This window comes from Somniosus microcephalus, chromosome 3 (assembly GCF_052327205.1).
Source record: "Somniosus microcephalus isolate GS21.2 chromosome 3, FLI_Smic_1.0, whole genome shotgun sequence".
NCBI classification, from domain to species: domain Eukaryota; kingdom Metazoa; phylum Chordata; class Chondrichthyes; order Squaliformes; family Somniosidae; genus Somniosus; species Somniosus microcephalus.
Window position 1 is genome coordinate 70,998,563 of NC_140989.1, and position 20,625 is coordinate 71,019,187.

At 43.9% G+C, this 20,625-nt stretch overlaps 1 protein-coding gene across 1 annotated transcript in view; it reads right to left on the minus strand.

The window, feature by feature from the left end:
• The window catches only part of spata17 (spermatogenesis associated 17), a 548,756-nt gene that overhangs the window by 320,499 nt on the left and 207,632 nt on the right, over positions 1-20,625 (minus strand). Inside the window, exon 9 of the mRNA XM_085981083.1 lies at positions 1,515-1,647. Within this exon, the coding sequence (XP_085837209.1) occupies positions 1,515-1,647 (133 nt within the window). The remainder of the gene's footprint in view (positions 1-1,514; positions 1,648-20,625) is intronic.

A 20,625-nucleotide genomic window follows, 5' to 3' on the forward strand; every position in this document is an offset into this window, starting at 1 on the left:
GTTCGGAATGGTCATGGCCCTGTGGGTAGTGGAGCGGGCCCAGGGGCCGTGTAGCCTTGTTCTGCTCCTACTGTGTTCTAATTCTGTTAGATTTCAGGAGATGGTTTTATTCCTGTTCCTGACTGGGGTGGAGATCGCCTTTACAGAAGGTAAGTACTGTAGAAAATATAGGGACAGAGTGATCTCCTGGAAGAATTTCGATCGCCTAGATGGGTCGGAGAGGAATTTCCCAGATTTTTTTCTCCCAAATTGGCCATTGGGTCTTTATCTGGTTTTTCGCCTCTCCCGGGAGATCACATGGGTTCGGGTGGATGCAGAGTGATAGAAGATTTGAGGTTAGGATCAGATCAGCCATGATCTTATTGAATGGTGGAGCAGGCTCGAGGGGCCGATTGGCCTACTCCTGCTCCTATTTCTTATGTTCTTATGTTCTTAAAACCTACCTCTTGACCAAGCTTTTGGTCACCTGCCCTAATTTATCCTTATGTGGCTCGGTGTCAAATTTTTTGTCTTATAATACTCCTGTGAACCGCCTTGGGACATTTTACTACGTTAAAGGTGCTATATAAATACAAGCTGTTGTTGTTGTTAGTTTTTAATAAGAAAAGTAGATGCAAATAAATAGGTAAGTAAGGTTGATAAAAAGTGATAACTCAAATGCCATCAGGCGCATTTTCACCAGACATCAGGCGTGCAAAATCCTCACTCAAAATTCGGAAGCCTAGTGTCCATTTTTACAGCACAAAAATGGATGGCTATGAGTTGAATATCACCCTCATCATGTTTTCTTCAAATGCTGTCTATCAGGAACTTAGGGTCCTGGGCAGCGAAAAGGGCATTCCTATTTTTTTTTGTGCCATTCTTCAAAAGTTTTGTGGACTCTTTAGTTAGATGAATCAAATATTTGTCATGAATGCAAGTTAAACATCAATTTAACTGCTTGAGAAACCTCGTTCATGTCACTAAATAATGGAGACACAGTGACTGTGAAAGGAACACGTGCATTGTTATTGGCTGGTATTCATTCTATCTAAAATTCGTATAAAAAAATATGAGCTGCAAAATTGCACACACACATTTTTATTTTCTCTCCCTATGAAGACATTTTGTTCAAATGATGCATGAGTATTCAATCATGCTGCCAGGCCACAGATTGATAAACATTATCAATGTTGATTTTGCTACTATTGAAGATATTCAGATGAAATAAATAGGACCTGCTGAAGATGATGTCCTCACCTTCAGGACATCAGCATTACCCTTTTCTCATGGTTGCAAAGCAATGGATATTGCAAACAAGCAAGACTTCTTAATTAAACCAATGAGCAGTTTGAAATAGCAATACAACAAATTCATGTACAGATTTTGAAAAGTTACATTTATATTCCAAACAAACAGCTATCAATTTACACTTTCACTGATGATTATAGATGCTGAGAAACTCTAATAGTCAATTACTGTTAGATTGTTGAGATACATGAAAAGTCAACTGTGCTATTTTGTTGCTTGCCTACCTTATTCATGTTTGGTGTGTCTTCAGTTGCTCTAAAGTGCTTAGTTCCATAAGCAATAGGTCCATATTTGGTGTCAGTATTAAGGAGTGGCTCATGGGTTTTGTACCTACTTGCATTGCTGAATGGCAGGAATCTATAAGCAGAATTTGAAACAAAAATATTGAAAGTATGTAAAACATTCAGAGTTGAAATCCCTCATAATATTTTCATTAAATAATTTTCATTTAATAAGAGATGTTACTGCCTTAAAATGGCAAACTGGCACAAGATGTTGAAGCACCAACATACTGCACCAGAGAATGGTGGGACATGGGTTCAACTACCAGTTGAATTATCAGGTGTGCCCACACAAGGAAAGGAAAGTATCCTCATGCTCCTATTGTGTGCCAATTAGTTACTAGTTACTAATAAAGACTGGGATTGATGAAAGCCCACCAGGCTGCCCACCCTACCCATTCTCTCAGCTTCAGTTGATATGTGGTCCAGAGAAGCCAACAACAAAGGGAAGAAAACAATTAGGGAAAAAACAGGGTTTTATACTTCTAAAATAAAAGTTATTTTTTTAAATCTTTGTTTTAATATTTTAATTTTCAAACGGATGCTCTCACCAACTCCACACAGACTTTATTCATGGACTAACAAACAATATCTACCCAGACTAATTCATTACTTTACAATTGAAGAACATACACAATCTAGAAAATATTTTTAAAAGTTACACAATCTCTTCTCAACACAAATGACATGTTATATGAGGTTACAATTGTAATGTATGTACCTTTAAGAGGAACTATGTTTTTGAAGCCCCTGTATACTGTAGTACCAGTAGTGACCACTCGGGTATATAAGCCTATGTAGCGACTTGTGTAGTTAGTTCACCTCCAGACTTTGTTCAGTAAACACTTGTTAAATCAACTCCTGCATTCCGTGTCTCCATTAACACACGGATCTAACAGTGGCGCCGAGTTAGAAACGAACTTACCTGCAATTCGGCAGCACCTCAAGGGGATCGATTCCTCAGACGAAGGTCGAAGCCAGAAGCAAGAAGAAAAAAAAAAAACTGTGGTTTCACCAGCTAAACGGGCTGGTGGCAGGTAGTGCACTGATCCTTCCTGGGCTGCGGCGGGCTAGAGGTCGATCGGGTGGCTCTGCAACGGGGCCGGGCAGCGAGTCGGGAAGCAGAAGCAAAGAGAGACAGAGGGTGGAGCACCCATTTTGATCCATCAGGGATGGAGGAAAAGCGCGGGAAGCGCCATTTTAGATTTTCAAGATGCCGAAGACTGGCAATATTACTGCTTTCGATAGTGATATAGAAGATTGGACCACATATGTGGAAAGAGTGGAGGTATATTGCAAGGCGAATGAAGTAGCGGATGATAAAAAGGCATCAGTACTTCTAAATCTGATGGGCGCAAGGACATACGAAACTTGATCACTCCAGCCAAACCGATGGACAAGAATTTTAAGGAGATTGTTGATACCTTACAGGAGCACTTAAACCCAACACCGCTGCTGATAGCGGAACGATTCAAATTCTTCAGGAGGAATCAGCACAAGAATGAAAGTAACGCTGATTAACTCACCGAATTACGAAAGCTGTCAAAGCACTGCCAATTCGGGGCAGGACTGGCAGATTCTCTACGAGACAAATTCGTCTGCGGTCTCCTAAGCGAACGAACACAGAAAAGACTACTTTCTGAGAAAGATTTGACACTGGACAAGGCTTTCAGTGTGGCTGTATCATACGAAACAGCAGCAAGAGGAGCTGCAGAGATACAGCAAAAGCCACAGGACTTCGGCACCCATGAAATGACACGGGGTTTCGAGAGATGTTATCGCTGCGGCAGATCCACCCATGACCAGAAGGACTGCTGGTTCAAGGACAAAGCATGCAGGCAATGCGGAAAGATGGGACACATTGCACGTGTATGCAGATCTGGAAAGAAATCCGCTGACAGTAAAAAGGTCAATAAGGAAAAGTACAGAAAGGTACAAATGATGACGGACAGTAGCTCCGAAGACCAGAAGAGCGATAGCGACTCCGGAAACAAGAGACTAAGCTGTCTCAAATTACATAATGTAATTGCCAAAGAAGATTACCAGACCATTTGGGTTACCCTCACGATAGCGGGGTCCCCAGTCAAAATGGAGCTAGATACAGGATCAGCTCTGACCGTCATGAGTCGACGGGATTACGAGCGGCTATTTCCGCATATACCTTTGAAAGACACATCCATTATCTTGAAGACATATACGGGGCAGAAAGTGTACCCCAGAGGGAAAATAAGGGTGCCTGTTGTATACAACGGCAAGGAAATACAGAAGTTGTATTTATACGTTCTGCAAGATGGTGGTCCACCGTTGTTGGGACGTGAATGGATCAGAAAGATACGTTTAGATTGGCACTCCATTCAGGCACTGACGGTGACCAGTAAGAAAAAAAACGATGATGATGTCATACCTGGACGATTAAAAGAAATCTTGGCTAACGCCAAAGAAGTGTTTCAACAGGAACTAGGAACACTGAAAGGCGCCACCGCCTCAATAAAAGTGGAAGATGTGGCAATTCCCAAGTTTTTTAAGGCAAGGCCGGTGCCATACGCAATTCGTCCAGCCGTCGAGGCAGAGCTGGAGAATTTGGAAAAAGCAGGCGTGTTATCCAAGGTAGATTGGAGCGAGTGGGCAACACCCATTGTCCCGGTCATGAAGAAAACGTTGAATAATGATAAATCTGAAGAACAGAGAAAAGTTCGCATCTGTGGGGACTTCAAGGTGACTGTAAACCTGCTTCTTCACACGGTACAGAAGATATTTTCGCCTCACTATACGGAGGGAAACATTTCACCAAAATTGACTTAGCACAGGCATATCTACAGATGGAGGTTGAGGAGGCCTCTAAAAAGTATCTCACGATAAACACACACAAAGGCCTGTACCAGTACAATCGACTGGTTTTCGGAGTGGCATCAGCTCCGGCTATCAGGCAAAGAGCTATGGAGCAAGTCCTGCAAGTGATTCCGGGGACTCAATGCTACCTAGATGACATCCTTGTAACAGGAGAAAACGACAACGAGCACCTTGCCAACTTAGAAACATAGAAGATAGGAGCAGGAGTAGGCCATTCGGCCCTTCGAGCCTGCTCCGCCATTCAATGTGATCATGGCTGATCATGCAAATTCAGTACCCTGTCCCTGCCTTTTCCCCATATCCCTTGATCCCTTTAGCCTCAAGAAATATATCCAACTCTTTCTTGAATATATTTAATGAACTAGCCTCCACCGCCCTCTGTGGCAGAGAATTCCACAGGTTCACCACTCTCTGGGTGAAGAAATTCCTCCTCATTTCAGTCCTAAATGGCTTACCCCTTATCCTTAGACTATGACCCCTGGTTCTGGACTCCCCGGCCATCAGAAACATCCTTCCTGCATCTAGTCTGTCCAGACCTGACAGAATTTTATAGGCTTCGATGAGATCCCCTCTCAATCTTCTAAACTCCAGTGAGTATAAGCCCAATTGACACAATCTCTCCTCATACGTCATTCCTGCCATCCCAGGTATCAGCCTGGTGAATCTTCGCTGCACTCCCTCCATGGCAAGAACGTCCTTCCTCAGGTAAGGTGACCAAAACTGCACACAATACTCAAGGTGCGGTCTCACCAAGGTCCTGTACAACTGTAGCAAGACATCCTTGTTCCTGTACTCGAACCCTCTTGCTACGAAGGCCAACATACCATTTGCCTTCTTAACCGCCTGCTGCACCTGCATGCTTACCTTCAGCGACTGGTGCACAAGGACACCCAGGTCTCTTTGCACTTCCCCTTCTCCCAATCTATTGCCATTCAAATAATAATCTGCCTTCCTGTTTTTGCCACCAAAGTGGATAACCTCACATTTATCCACATTATAGTGCATTTGCCATGTTTCTGCCCAATCACCCAACCTGTCCAAATCGTACTGGAGTTTCCCGACATTTTCCTCGCAGCTTACCCTCCCGCCCAGCTTTGTGTCGTCTGCAAATTTGGAGATATTACATCCAATTCCCTCGTCCAGATCATTAATATATATTGTGAACAGCTGGGGTCCTAGGACCGATCCTTGCGGTACCCCACTAGTCACTGCCTGCCACTCGGAAAACGACCCATTTATTCCAACTCTTTGCTTTCTGTCCGCCAACCAGTTCTCTATCCAAGTCAATACCTTGCCCCCAATCCCATGTGCCTTAATTTTGCACGCTAATCTCTTGTGTGGGACCTTATCGAAAGCCTTCTGAAAGTCCAAATACACCACATCCACTGGTTCTCCCTTATCTATTTTACTTAGAGCAGGTGCTCACGAGGCTGAGAGAACGGGGCCTACGAGCAAATCGCCCCAAGTGCGAATTTTTCCAGAAACAAATATCATATTGTGGCCATGTCATTAACGAAGAAGGGTTGCATAAGTCACCTGAAAAAATTGAAGTGGTCGTAAAAGCCCCAGCGCCTGAAAATGTCTCACAATTAAGGTCGTTCCTGGGATTAGTAAATTACTATCATAAATTTTTACCAAACTTGTCGACGGTTCTGCACCCTCTTAACGCACTGCTACAAGCGGGAGTAGTTTGGAAATGGAGCGAAGACTGTAAACGTGCCTTCCATAAATGCAAAGGCTTGATCACGTCCAGCGAAGTGTTGGCTCATTACAACCCATCACTGCCAATCAGACTGGCGTGCGATGCATCCCCTTACGGCGTGGGAGCGGTATTATCGCATAGATTCCCTGATGGCTCGGAGCGGCCGATAGCTTTTGCGTCATGCTCATTGAACTCAGCTGAGCGTAACTATGCCCAGATCGACAGGGAGGCACTCAGCCTGGTGTGGGGGGTGAAGAAATTCAACCATTACCTACACGGACAAAAATTTACCTTGTTGACTAACCATCAACCCCTCGTCTCCATATTCAACCCTAAAAAGGGCGTTCCCATTATGACAGCGCGAAGGCTACAGAGGTGGTCCCTTTTCCTAGGGGCACACCAATATGACATAGAATACAAAGGAACAAAACAGCGTGGGAATGCTGACGGGTTATCGCGCCTACCGTTGCCAATGGTGGAAGAGGTGCCTACAGTGGACCCAGTGGAGATGTTCCACTCGACCATAGTGGAATGTCTACCGGTGACAAATTCTGCCATTGAAAAGGAAACGCGAAATGACCCGACTCTCTCACGAGTCTACGATTTAACGGTGAAGGGATGGCCAGCACATGGCGATCCACTATTGCCAGCATTCTCGCAAAGAAGAGAACAGCTGTCAGTGTGCCGAGGAACCTTGATGTGTGGATCCAGAGTGGTGGTTCCACCCACACTCAAGGATAGAGTGCTAAAGGAGCTTCACGAGGGGCATCTGGGTGGAGTGAAAATGAAGAACTTAGCCAGAGCGTTTGTGTGGTGGCCAGGTATCGATGGAGACATCGAAGAAATGACCAAGAGCTGTCTAGGATGCCAGAAGGTCCAAAACGCCCCACTACAAGCCCCTCTACATCCATGGGAGTGGTCCTCATCTCCATGGCAAAGGGTACATATCGACTTTGCTGGTCCATTTATGGACTCAATGTTCTTAATCGCGGTGGATGCACACTCCAAGTGGCTGGAGGTAATAAAGATGTCCTCCACCACCACGGAAAAAACCATCACAGTATTAAGGACCATATTCGCCAGGAATGGGCTGCCTGAACAGATCTGTTCTGATAATGGACCGCAATTTGTATCCGAAGAATTCAGGAAGTTCTTAAAAAACAATGGGGTTAAGCACTACACGTCCGCCCCATACCATCCTGCCACCAATGGATTGGCTGAAAGGTTTGTCCAGACCTTCAAGAAGGCCATAAAGGCCATGGGTAATGAAGACATAAATCTACAACATAAGGTAGATAACTTCTTGTTTGCGTACAGGAATGCAACACATGTGGTTACAAACCAAACCCCCGCCATGATGTTTTTCAGTAGAAGCCTAAGATGCCGGCTGGATTTGGTCAAGCCAAACGTCAGAAGGGACGTAGAGAACCGGCAATTTCAAAGCATGAATGAAAGGCCAACTAGAACCTTCCAGATAGGTCAACCAGTTTTGGCCGGGGACTACCGTACCGAGAAATGGCAGCCTGGAACTATTTGCACACGACTAGGACCGCTGATGTATACCATGGACATTGGAGAAAGCATAATAAGGCGCCATGCTGACCAGATCATAGAGTCATCCGAAAAAGGACAACCTACACCACAACTCTATACGCCTAGTGATGAAGCAGAGATACCCATAGTATCTACCTCCAATCCGGTGATACTGGAACCAGATGAACCCGACACTGGCATTGAAGCCGAATCGACCTTGCCAAAAGAACCTACTACACCACCAAGGCGTTATCCGGACCGAGTCAGGAAGCCTCCAGAGAGACTGAATTTGTAATTAATTAACTTCAGCAAATGTGTATATTATTGTTCTTGTAAAAATGTTATTTAATGATTACTTAAAATGTTATGTACTATTTATCTAAAAGGGGAGGAATTGTAGTGTATGTACCTTTAAGAGGAACTATGTTTTTGAAGCCCCTGTATACTGTAGTACCAGTAGTGACCACTCGGGTATATAAGCCTGTGTAGTGTCTTGTGTAGTTAGTTCACCTCCAGACTTTGTTCAGTAAACACTTGTTAAATCAACTCCTGCATTCCGTGTCTCCATTAACACACAGATCTAACAACAATGGTCATTTTTTTTTGCCACAGCTTGGGATGAAATAAAAACTTGCACCGAACCACACTTCAGACTACAGAACTGATTAAACCATTACTGATTACGTAAGGAGAAAAGATGGGACTTGGAAACCAGGTTTATATATATAATTAGATATTGATAGATATTTTCTCATATCAGAATTAAATATGTAGCAGTATTCACTATAATTTCCAAACAGATATTCTCTATTTCAACCATATACCTACACCAAACAAAATTACATGTATACGTGCACATACAGATAATCTTTCTAACGCAAATAAAATTACTTATTTCAGTTAAAAACAAATAAAATTTATACCATGCACTACAACACAGCATTCTCCTCTGAGTGCTTAAATAGCCCCTGCTGCGCTTCTGTACACACAGTTCATGCTGTGCCTATTTCTAACTTCCTTAAGGAATCTGACATTTTCTGAGAGTTATCATAATTCTATCAGAATGTTTTTATACTTCTTGGGCACCCATCAAACTGTTCATGTACCATCAACATTTCCAAACACGCCAGTATTGACTAACATTTGCGAGTGACAGTTTTTGTTCCATTGACAGTAAGTTGTGTAGAAGATTACACCACAATTTGTGAATGTTTTTGCTAAAAAGTGTGGTGACAGATGAATATTCATTAAATGTGCAGTCTGAGAAATCAGTGCATTTAGACGGAGGGCCTCAAATTCCAGGAGGCCTGGTCTGCTGCTAGAAATGCAGGATTCTGGGGCAGGATTTTTGGCCACCAGTCTGCTCAGGCCTTGATCCTGTCCTAAATCTTGGAGACAGGGTCATTTACATAAAGGGGGAGTGCACCCAGTCTATTTACAGTGTTCCCTGCGGAGTCTGTTCTGGCCAAAGATGGTAGATTTTTTTTTAAACAAGCACATTTTCACTGTTGCAGCTTTCATAACAGCAACTATCATTGTGCATGCACATCTGCCTGGTTGTTGCAAATATGCCTGCATGATGGAGATGTAATTTCTGTGGGGTGAGGTGGTGAGGCAGAATTTGATTTCTGGCAAGTGATTTCATCCCCCCAATTCTGCTTTCTCTTCTGACGATGTGACGTAAGGGGGCCAATCGCAAGGACTGGCTGCCTCACCTCCCCTCAGAGTTTTTTATGGTTGGCAAAAAGGAGCAGCGACTGGTGGAACAGGGTCTTAGCCCAAATCTTTGCACTTTTGCCTACCATATGCTCTGATAGAACCCTCCCAGGCCCAAAGAGTGATGCAAGAAATTTGGAAGGGACAAATTGAGTGTGTGAGAGAAAGATAAAGAAAGAGCCATTAATAGTTTTGATAAAAATGAAAAGTATGATTGCGTATCAGATGGCAAGCCTTTTCTTGATCTCCTCTGTGCTCTTTGCTAGGGCTCTGATAATCTGCATGATACTGCTGCACCCTGCATAGATTATCATTATTTTCTGGTTTTACTACTAAAAAGGAAAACAACTTGGAGATGAATCATGTTATATTTTTAAAATAATACTAGGGGTGCTAATTTCCCAATTTTGCCATTAGTAACAGCAGAATTATTAATATAGCAATTCTAATGCCAACAACTTGCCAATATAAAACATAATTTACAAAATATATATTTAAAATGAATTAAAAGCACTGTGGGACATTTGACTACGTTAAAGGCGCTATATAAATGCAAGTTGTGGTTGTCAGCAGAATGCCACTCCTACTGCCCTGCCAGAGCTGCCATTTTCAATGTGGGTGGGATGAGTGACTGCATTTGCACTTTCCCACCCACCAACAGCCTGACCCCATTTCGCAGGCTGCCCATGCGACAGTGACGGATGCAATGGGCCTATGAGAAGACCTTTAATAACTCACTGGTGACTTTGTCATTCATGAGTTATTAGCTCTTTCTCACTCGTGGAATAAACTGGCTATTTCATTGTCCCTCCTGTGTATATTCTCTATTTAGTAGGATTGCTGAAAAAGTTGTAAGAATTGTACTTTGCAAAAACAAAGAACAGAAAGTAGGAAAATTATTTCAACGATAAAGGAGCATTGAGATTAATGATTATTAAACAATCAGTATGTAGCCACAAAGATACAACTTTTCAGAAATAGATTTGGCGTACTTGACATTACTTTTAAGATTGCAGAATATAAGTAGATTTTTGGAGCAAACACAAATTTCAAATATAAACCTGTAAAACTTATTAAAATAAACATTAAAAGGAAAGCAAACATAAGAATCAATTTTTTAGTTAATTATTGCAATGTCATAAACAACTAGCAGTGTCGCAAATGTCATCAAATAGCCCCAGAAAGATAGCAATTTTTTAATATAGAATTCTAAATTAAGTGAAGAATTTAACAGAAGGGTTATGACATAAAGGTGTGGTATTGTGTAAACAATAGAGTTCTAGGAAGGCTGCCAAATGTTAATTAAAGTGTATGTTGATTTTGCAAATTACACCCTAGACACTTAGCTGGGGGTATTCTATAAACAGATTTAACCAACATGAAAAGGTGGAGTGTCAGAGGAGTTCTAAATACCACTGGGCTTGCTGATGCCGATGTTGATGCTGAAAGAAGATACTTCACAGGTTCACATGAGGCAAAACTAAACTTGTTTAACATTTTAAAATCAAAACTGGGTTGGTCACCATAAAAAGTCTGTAGTTTTGTGATGTGCATTGGTTTTCAATGAAAAGATCTTTCTATGCACTTTACAAATGTTTTTATTTACTGCAAGAATAAAGCTGAATTGTGATCATTTCTTATAAAATACTTCCTGTTAAACCAGTGAGATTAATCTTTAGATATACTAATCTGTTGTAAATCTTAGCTCCTTTCCAGCATAATGCTAGGAATGTTCCAACATAGGTAAATAGATTATCCAAATGAAAGAATTCCTATCTAAAAGAATAGGAAACTTAATATGCTGTGTTTGTTTTTCTAGTATTCCAATTTATGTCTGAATTACTAAAAATGTTAATAATAGCATGGTATTGAATATACCATTTAAAAAGGATATGCAATATATATATATAGTATAAAATATATTTAACCATTATTACTTATAGGCTTGTGCTGGTGTGACCAGGTGCTTCAGAAAGACAAGAGCAGCTGCTGAGACGACTTACTCATTTAAAAGAGATGTAAACATAGTGAACAGTTATAAATGTAACACTATCATTGTCTTTTTTACAAAGTTGTTTAATCCATGAAGTTTCTAAAACCACATTTATTCAACCTCAGCTATGTGAGTATATCTGCTTTCCTGCATTGTCAGCAATTTGCCTGTTCTCAGCAATTTGTTGCTTCAAATGTTTTACCTGGAACAGGCTTTAAGAATGAGCAATAGAGCACATGCAAGGTTAATCAGCAGTCTATGCAACATATAGCAGCTGCTGGTCATCTTCCATATATTTACTACTTAATAAGCAAGAGAAAATAAGATTTAAAATTATTTATATATCTACAAAGTACTGATTTTGAGGATTTTCAAGTTATACAGTTTTCTTGCATTACAAGTCATTTTGTCAGAACAGAGGACTGAAAATTTTGGAAAAAGTGGAAATATTAAAAAATACACTGAAAGATAGAAAGACACCCATACACTCCATATTTGAACTATGTGGGTGGCATTCAAATAGTTATCTTGAATCATGATTGTGAATTACTATCATTTAAAAAAAATTATACTGCTAATGACATGGCAGCCTAATTTTTTATATGTTCTCAACACAAATGTAAGAAAAATATTATTTTATACACAGGAAAGTTTTATCTCACAAAACATGTAATTGTAGATACCAAGCATCAGGTGGTAATAAAATTCATGAGGACTAAGCCTTGATTTTGATTGAGTGTTGTTTGATGACATGGGTTTGGCTGTATTTATTTTTTTACACAGTTTTAAGCCACACTCTGTGTAAGGTTGGTAATAAAGTTCCACCCTTAAAAAATATTTGCAAACAAAAGATTAGTAGGAAAATCAATATGGAAGCATTTATGACTGACAAGAATGATCTTATGCTTCTATAATAAATTACTTTGCTGGTTATCTTATTAAACAAAGACAATGGCCTGTAATTTGCAGTCAGCAGCAAAACAAAGGCGTTCACCGTTGGCCCCGAAATAAGCTTCTCACAAAGATGTCACAATCTCTATGATGAGAAGTTCAGCTTTTCCAACTTTCAGTTGATCAGTGTAAGTTAATGGGGATGCCCTAGTGTGAGCTGCTGTGATGTCAACAAGGTGTCTAAGCAGCCAATCACAATTCAGAATACTCACAGACTGGGAACCAGGAAGTGAAGAAGCTCCTTTTATTCTAACTTTTTAAAACAAAGAGAAAAACAAAGATTGAAGCTCTTACATGGGGAAAAGGTAAACCTGAAATAAAGATGAACAAACTTTGAAAAAAAAATACATTTTTAAAAAAGTTTCTTAAAAATTGTAATTTTTATTTGAATGGATAAATTCGACATGCCACAAAATTAAAATTAGTTTTTCAGGGCCATAACGTTTGTTTAGCAGTAAATACGCTGTTAAAACGCCAGTTACAACTAATCCAAAACAGTCTAGCTTTTAATGGGGTATTTAACAGCGATATTACTGCGGAAAAGCCAAAATTTTCATCAGTTTCACAGATTACACTGATTGCCGGCTTGGGGGGAGGAGGGGGGGGGGCGGAGGGGGCACAGTGCAGCCAGTGTCGGAGCAGTGAATGACTGACCGCAACTTCAGGATTTCTGCATTAGGGTGCGCATGCGCTAAATCCTGAAGTTGCGAACAGTTTCAAAGGGGTAATAACAGCAAATGCTGTTCGTTCACTCATATTACCTGCAACAAATTCCAGGGCAATGGCTTGCAGAGGGGCGATATATTTCTATGCTTAAATGTAAAAGAGTACAATGAATGCACTACTTTAAAATTAGTAATTATTAATTACATGTTTACACAATAACTTGCTTTTAGTGATAGAAACCTTTCGGCACTCTTAGACACACAAAGTAGTCATTAACTGAACTTAGAAATACATAAGAATATGGAAACCATTGGAAATTGATGCCATTGATTCTCATATTTGGATCTTCTCTCCTTTTCTCAGCATGAGTTGGCAAATATCGGTCTTTTACCTCCTGCTTCCGCCTGTAAGCTAGAAGAAATTGGTTTGTTTCCATGGTTACAATATCAGCATGTTTCCAATCTAAGTAATACCTTATGTAAAACACAGGCCACTGCTGTGCATCATTGTTCTAGCATAAGTAGATTATGATTTTTATCGGATATCTATTACGCATCTTTTCACATTTCTACTCTGTTTTTGTTTTTCCCCCAAATTGTAAATATTATGTGATGGTTATGATTTTAATCCTATTTTCTCTTGCTTAATCAGTAATAAGTAAAAATAACTTGTTTCAAGAAATAGCTGCGCAGTTCTACTTTACACTTTGGAAAATCAACATTATAAACATTCATGAATCATTGTTTTTTTAAAGCAATAAAAACAACCTCAATAATTGACTTTACCCAGTCTGATTTTTTTGCCATTGCAAAATCATTTTAACTGTGGATAACAGCTTAGTATATTTTAAAAGAAATGTTTAATTTGTCAGACTTTGGAGACAGCCATAGGCATAAGGTATTTATTAATTGTATGCTTTAAATTATATTTATGGCTATTTGGTGGGGCCCATCAGATTACGTAATTGTGGAATAATACAAATGTTAATGAATAAATGTGCTTTAAGAATGGAAGATCGCTTTAATTGGTTTTTCAATTAAATTTCCATTTCAGTAGGACACTTTAGGAATAAAACAAAATAAACTTAAAATCTCATGTAAGTTGAGCATTGCCTTTTTAAAATGAGAGGAGTGTATAGGTGTACAAATACTCATGAGAAAAACAGCATTCACACAAGACAGATTACAGTGCTAGGAATGCTAATTTGCACATGGGACAGACATCACCAAAAATTAATGTGGCCCCAATGTCCCAGAATATATGGAACTGATGCTGTGAGCCGGCTGCTCTGGTAGCAGTTGCCATCCTGTTCAAATCGGAACAGTCCATCTTTCTTTCTTTTCAGCTCTATTTAAAACAGTGCATTTTTCCTCTCGTGGATTGCTTGGTGCAGTACCCTGGGAAAGCAGTCTGACACTGCTCTTCACACGTAAAGGTGTAGGTTTGAATCCAGCCCAGGAGTTGGTGACAAAGGTCACCTCTTCCAAATAGCTGTTAAGAGCTTCCAGTGAAATGAGATCAGCCAACCTCTGTCAAAAATCCCAAATCTATCACTCTGGTCTCTGACACTCCATATAGTGTAAGCATTTTACCACAGTAAGCATCAAAAAGCATCTATGTAGACTCTAAAGTACATAACCTCTGCTGAATTGAAACATGAGTGCCCCAGTCTATCACCTGTAAAAAAAAATTGTTAGATTGTCAGGTAAATAATTATGTTACTATTACGACTGTCTTTGAGTTCAGTTATCTTGGGTCATACTGTTAGTTGAGTTATAGGGGCCAATTTTAGACTCATTACATCTGAAAATGGTTGCCGACGGGATGTAATGGTGTGTGAAATTTGGCAGAGATCAGTCCCGACTGATCTCCGCCTATTCTTTGCCCAGTTCAAGTTCCCGATTTCCAGAGACTTGAGCACATAATCTAGGCTGACACCTCATTGTAGTACTGAGGTTGCACTGGACTGTCAGAAGTGTCGTCTTTCAAATGAGATGTTAAACTGACGTCTGCCCTCTCAGGTGGATGTAAAAGATCCCATGGCACAATTCGAAGAAGAGCAGTGGAGTTCTCCCCAGTGTCCTGGCCAATATTTTTCCCTCAACTAACATCATTAAAAAAAAGTTTATTTGGTCATTATTGCTTTTGTGGGACATTGTTGTGTGTGAATTAGCTGCTGGGTTTCCCACATTACAACAGTGACACACTTTAAAAGTACTTCATTGGCTGTGAAGTGCTTTGGGACGTCCTGAGGTTGTGAAAGGTGCTATATATATTGCAAGTTCTTGTTTTTTCTTTGTTTCCGGTTGGTGCTGGGATGGGCGTGGAAGCTCCCATCTGAAGCACCATGGGCACAACCTACACATTATTTCCTAATGTGCAGGCATGCAGGATGTCATTTGCAAAACACATCCAGGAAACTAGGCGTCCAGCATTGCTATGGATTGGGAAATATAAGGAAATTGATCTAAAGGGCATAGTGATGTAAAAGTAAGTGGTTTTAAGCCATTGCTGGATTAGTTTCTTAATGTATACTTCTTTTTCCTGCAGTCATTTAGGTTCTCATGACCCTGTAAGCCAGTTGTTCCAAATTAATTATCTTTTGCCCCGAGCATCATTACTGCAACCAATGGATTTCCAATGGCAATCCTCGGCGCTGGTGTATTTTAATGAAGAGAAGGACCTACAAAGGGATGCCAAGCAGGTCAGGCTGCAAAAGAGGTGTGCTGTGCCCACCTACTGGTACCTGCACACCTACCTTTGCAGACAGAGGTGAAATGCTGGTGGAGGTTTCATCGTCCCAAACAACACTGTGACAGCAGAGCTCTGATGGCATCAATAAAATATGTGAATGCCTCACTAACGATAATGTTGGATGCTTCCTCAGACACACATTAATAACAGTATGTCACACTTTCAGTGGCACTACATGAAATGAGGCATGCCAGGATGATCAAGAACCAGCATAGCCTGATAAGCCACCAAAATACCACCAACCATTTTTGCAGAACTTGTCACATCTACTTGGCAATGATTGTGGGAAACGTCTTCTCAGGGTCTGTTCACAGAGAGGCAGATGCGGAGCTGCGACATTTCTTGCAGCTACCATGAAACACAGGACTGGTACATGCAGTGACAGTAATGGCCAACTACAGCTTAAAAATTAGCTGCACTTCCTTGCAGGGATGCTGCAATACTGAGCTATGGAAATGGTGTTGTGGAGTGCCACAGAGCTCAACCCTCCTCATTCATACAGCACCACCTGGATTTGAGCGGCCATCAAACAAGAGGGACTGCTCCATCAAGGCATCTAACAACCACATGGCATATATAAATAAGAAAGGCTTTCAGCCCATCAGTGCACTGGTGGCGGCAGGCCACGGGAACAGAATATACAGATGAATGTATGTTTTAGGCCCGGCGCTAAACAGGAAAATCTACTCCACGGAAATCCTTTTCAGGTGTCTTAGTGTAAATGTCATTACTATTGTGAATGTTATGATCCTGTGGTTTGACAATAGCCACAATGACTTCATTCTGTGCCAGTCCACTGTGTTAGCACTATTTCAAGAAGTGGGCAGACGAGACAGCTGGCTGCTTGGAAACAGAGCTATCCACTGGAGCCTGGGCAATTAACACCAGTGAAGAACTCTCAAACAGAAGGTAAAAGAGAGTACAATGTGGCTCACCTCCACCTGATTTTCGATGAAATATACAGTTGGAATGTTGAAACAGATTCCTGGACAGGTCAACTGGTATACTGCTTCACAGTTCTGAGAAGATGCAGAAAATGATCAGCATCTGCTGTATCTGGCATAATTTTGCAATTCAGAGAGGCATCATCCTTAAGCCACAGGACCAGGAGGGTTGGCCTGCAGCCCTGGCAGAGGAGGAGGGGGAGGAAGAAGAATAGAAAAAAGAGGAAGTTGAAATGGAAGAGGCTAAGGTGCAGCCCGGAAGATGATGCATCGATCATTGATTAACAGGATTTGCTCTTAAAATGTGTAAATCTGTTACCATCCCTGGCTGTACCTCACCACATGCAACATTAATGTATCCCTTCTGACAATAAATCTACACAGTACTTTTGAAAAAAATGTACTTCTGTATTCCAGTGCCTTGAACGTTTGCTTTCCCAGTGTTCGCCCTTGTGGGTGTGTGTTATTTACTGCCTAATCTTGTGATTTTTTAAAATTGCTACTTCAGTGTGAGGCAGCCTGCTGCTCCTCAATGGGGGCCTCTTGATACAGCTGTGGCACTGCATCCATATGTGCTCATTCATGAGATGGCCCTTCAAATCCTGCCAGCACTTCGGCTCCTGCGCTGATGGGCTGCTCCTGTCTTCAGCCTGCCCTTTCTTCAATCCTCTGAGGGGGCCAGCTCGGCCACACTGATATAATGGCAACCTGAGAAGTTACTGTCTCAACCATTCCTACTCATAGTCATAGGCCTAGAAATTCAGTTGGGCGCGCCAGCCGTTAGCGCCTTAGGAGGAGTAGATCTCGAGCCCTAGGCGCTTATCGCCCGGGCGCAGCGCGATCTGCGCCTCACCCCAACTTCAGGACACATTTAGCGCCGGCGCAAAGTCTTAGCGCGCGCCCTGCTGCGCGCGCAGATCATGACGTCATTTAATAGCGCAACGCCCTTTGTGCGCCCCAAACCGGAACTTCACTCGCGCCGGCCCATTGTGCGCCGGGCGGCCCTAACGACTGTGAAGTGGAACGGTACACAGCTGAGCCGGGCCGCGGGGAGCGCTAATTAAAGGGCACTTACCCTGCACTATAAAGGCCAGCCATTTTGCAGCATTCACTCTTGTGCCACGGTTTTTTGGACAGAGACCAAGGAGGAGAGCTTACTGGTTTGGACCAACACTAGGACAGGTATTTTTGGCTCAGGCCAGAGCTTAGCAATTATCTTTGCCTTCATTGAGAGCTCAGTATTTGCCAGCATATAATGGGGGCTGCATTGGGTGGCAACGCTGACTTTCAGCCTTATGCCAGAAGGGCTTACAGACGCCGTGAGAGAGTGGCAGCCCTGGCTAGACGCAGAGGGGGCAAGTGAGGCCTTACCCACCCAGGGTATACCGCCAGCAGTCCTCCTATCTGACCATGTCTGCCGCGATGTGTGTTAGGAGGCTGCGATTCAGAAGGGAGGTCGTTGCAGACATCTGCCAGCTGCTTCACAGAGATCTGCAGCCACAGCTGATGCGCAGGACGTCTCTGTCAGTGGCAGTGAAGGTGACGGTGGCTCTCAACTTCTATGCCACCGGCTCCTTCCAATCCGCTGCTGGGGACATCGCTAACATCTCCCAGTTCGCCGTGCATTGCTGCATTAGCCAGGTGACAGAAGCCCTTTTCACAAGGAGACATCAATTCATCTCCTTCCCTGGACAAGCAGCAGCAGCGTGCAGTGGGGTTTGCAAGAATAGCGGGCTTCCCCATGGTGCAGGGTGCCATTGACTGCACGCATGTGGCTTTGCGGGCACCTCTTGAGCATGCCGAGGATTACCGCAACCGGAAGGGCTACCATTCCCTCAATGTACAGCTGGTGTGTGACCACAGGCAGCGCATCCTAGCTGTCAATGCCCGCTTTCCAGGCAGCAGCCACGATGCCTTTATCCTGCGACAGACAACTGTGGCTGACATGTTCCAGGCACAGCCTCCCCCAAGAGGATGGCTTATCGGGGACAAAGGCTATCCTTTGTGTACCTGGCTCATGACCCCGCTCCGCGTGCCCACGACCCTTGCTGAAGAGGCATAGAACGAGAGCCATCAAGCGACTAGGAACATCATAGAACAAACAATCGGCGTCCTCAAGCAACGGTTCCGCTGTCTCGATCGCTCCGGGGGAGCCCTCCAGTATTCGCAGGATCGAGTCTCCCAATTCGTCGTCGTTTGCTGCATGCTGCACAACCTGGCTATCCGCAGGACTCAGGCACTGCCACCTCACGTTGGACCACCACCTCAGGAGGAGGAGCAGGAGGAGCATGAGGAGGAGGAGGACGAGGAGTACCAGCCCAGGAGGGAGGCACAAGGTCCAAGGGCCGCCCGTCGGCGGCTTATTGAACGTCACTTCTAGGCCCCCTGTCAGGGAATGGCATGTGCCAATGAAAGAACATGATTGCAGCCGCTCCGCAAGCCCTCAGCCGGTTAAGGCAACAAACACTTCAAAGATCAAACATGGACAATGTTAATAAATAAAATGCTTTATTGTTCAAACTCAGCTCCCTTCCCACATGAAAACCAAAAACAGACGAAACCCCCAAAAAACACTCAAACAAATTACTCGCTCCCACAACCTGGAGAGGATTAACAAAATAGTGCAACTAAAATGGCCGTCATTCTCGGCCTTCGTTAAAAACAAACATCACATCATCGGCCTTCAAAAAACAAACATGCAAATCTCGGCCTCAAAAAACAAACACAACTGGCCACACATTCGACTATTTGGCCCGCTAGGGCGATGCCTTGGCCATCTTTGTGTAGCCCCTGCCCGCCCTGCTGCTCCTCCTCAAAGTAAGGCCATTGGCTGCTGCAAGGCTGGGGGCAGGCGCCTGAGGGGCACATGTCGTGACGGCAGAAGCCCTTGGGGGTCGGCCTAGTCGAGGTCTGGCCGTCGAGCGGTCGGCTGTTGAATGCTGCAGCTGTGGCTGGCCAGCATCAGTCGCTGCAGTAGCTCCTGCCAGCTCCACTGGGGGAGTGGCAGTGGTGGCTGGAGGAATGCGGGCAAGCTGGCGGATGGCAGGCGCTCGCTGGTCGCCTGAGACACTGGCACTCGCCTGGGCCAGCACTGCAGCATGCGCACCAATCTGCCGAGGGACAGACCGCTGTGCTGCTGCAGCGCGCCGGGTGCCCTGGCGATGCCTAGCTGACACAGCGAGTGTGGCAGCAGTGAGTGCCCGTGTTGACCTGTTCACTGACCGCATCAGAGCAGCCATTGACTGGACGGCACCACTGATCACCTGGCCAGTCGCTGCCAGAGCTGCACCGAATTCCGCCCGACTCGCTGCCTGATCTGCCCGGAATTCCGCCCGACTGATGGCCTCTGAGGGCCCGAACTCGGTCACACTCCGAGAGAGGGGCTCGATGGCCTCAGGCAACCGTGCCACTGCCGCCATGAGCTCCGTGTGCCGGCGCTCCGAGTCCGCGGACAAGTCCTCGAGGCGTTCCATCTCCTCGGCGAAGACCATCTCCGGACTGGGGGCCGGACTCTCCCTCTGGGGAGAAGGCCGCCGAGCTGGCCGACCCTTCCTGCGTTGCTGTGCGCCGCTGGGCCCAGCAATTGGACTCCCCTCCGACGCATCCCCCCTCTGGGGAGAAGGCCGCCGAGCTTCCACCCCCCTCCCGCGTTTCTGCAGGCCGCAGGTCCCATGAGCTCCCCTCCCCTTCGAAACTTCCGCCACGCTCCCCTCCAGGGAAGACGTGTCCCCTACATTGGCCTGGGTGGCCGCGGCTGAGGGTTCCCCTGATGGGCCGCCTTCCTCTTGCTCCTCCTCCTGCTCCTCTTCTGAGGGGCTGTCACTGGCAAGTTCAGGGACCTCCTCCTCACCATCTGAAAGCAGGAAGGCACAAGAGTAGCTTTAGACTGAGGAGAGGGCGTCAGCAAGGGATGCATGAGTGGTGGCATTCAGCGCATTGGTCGGA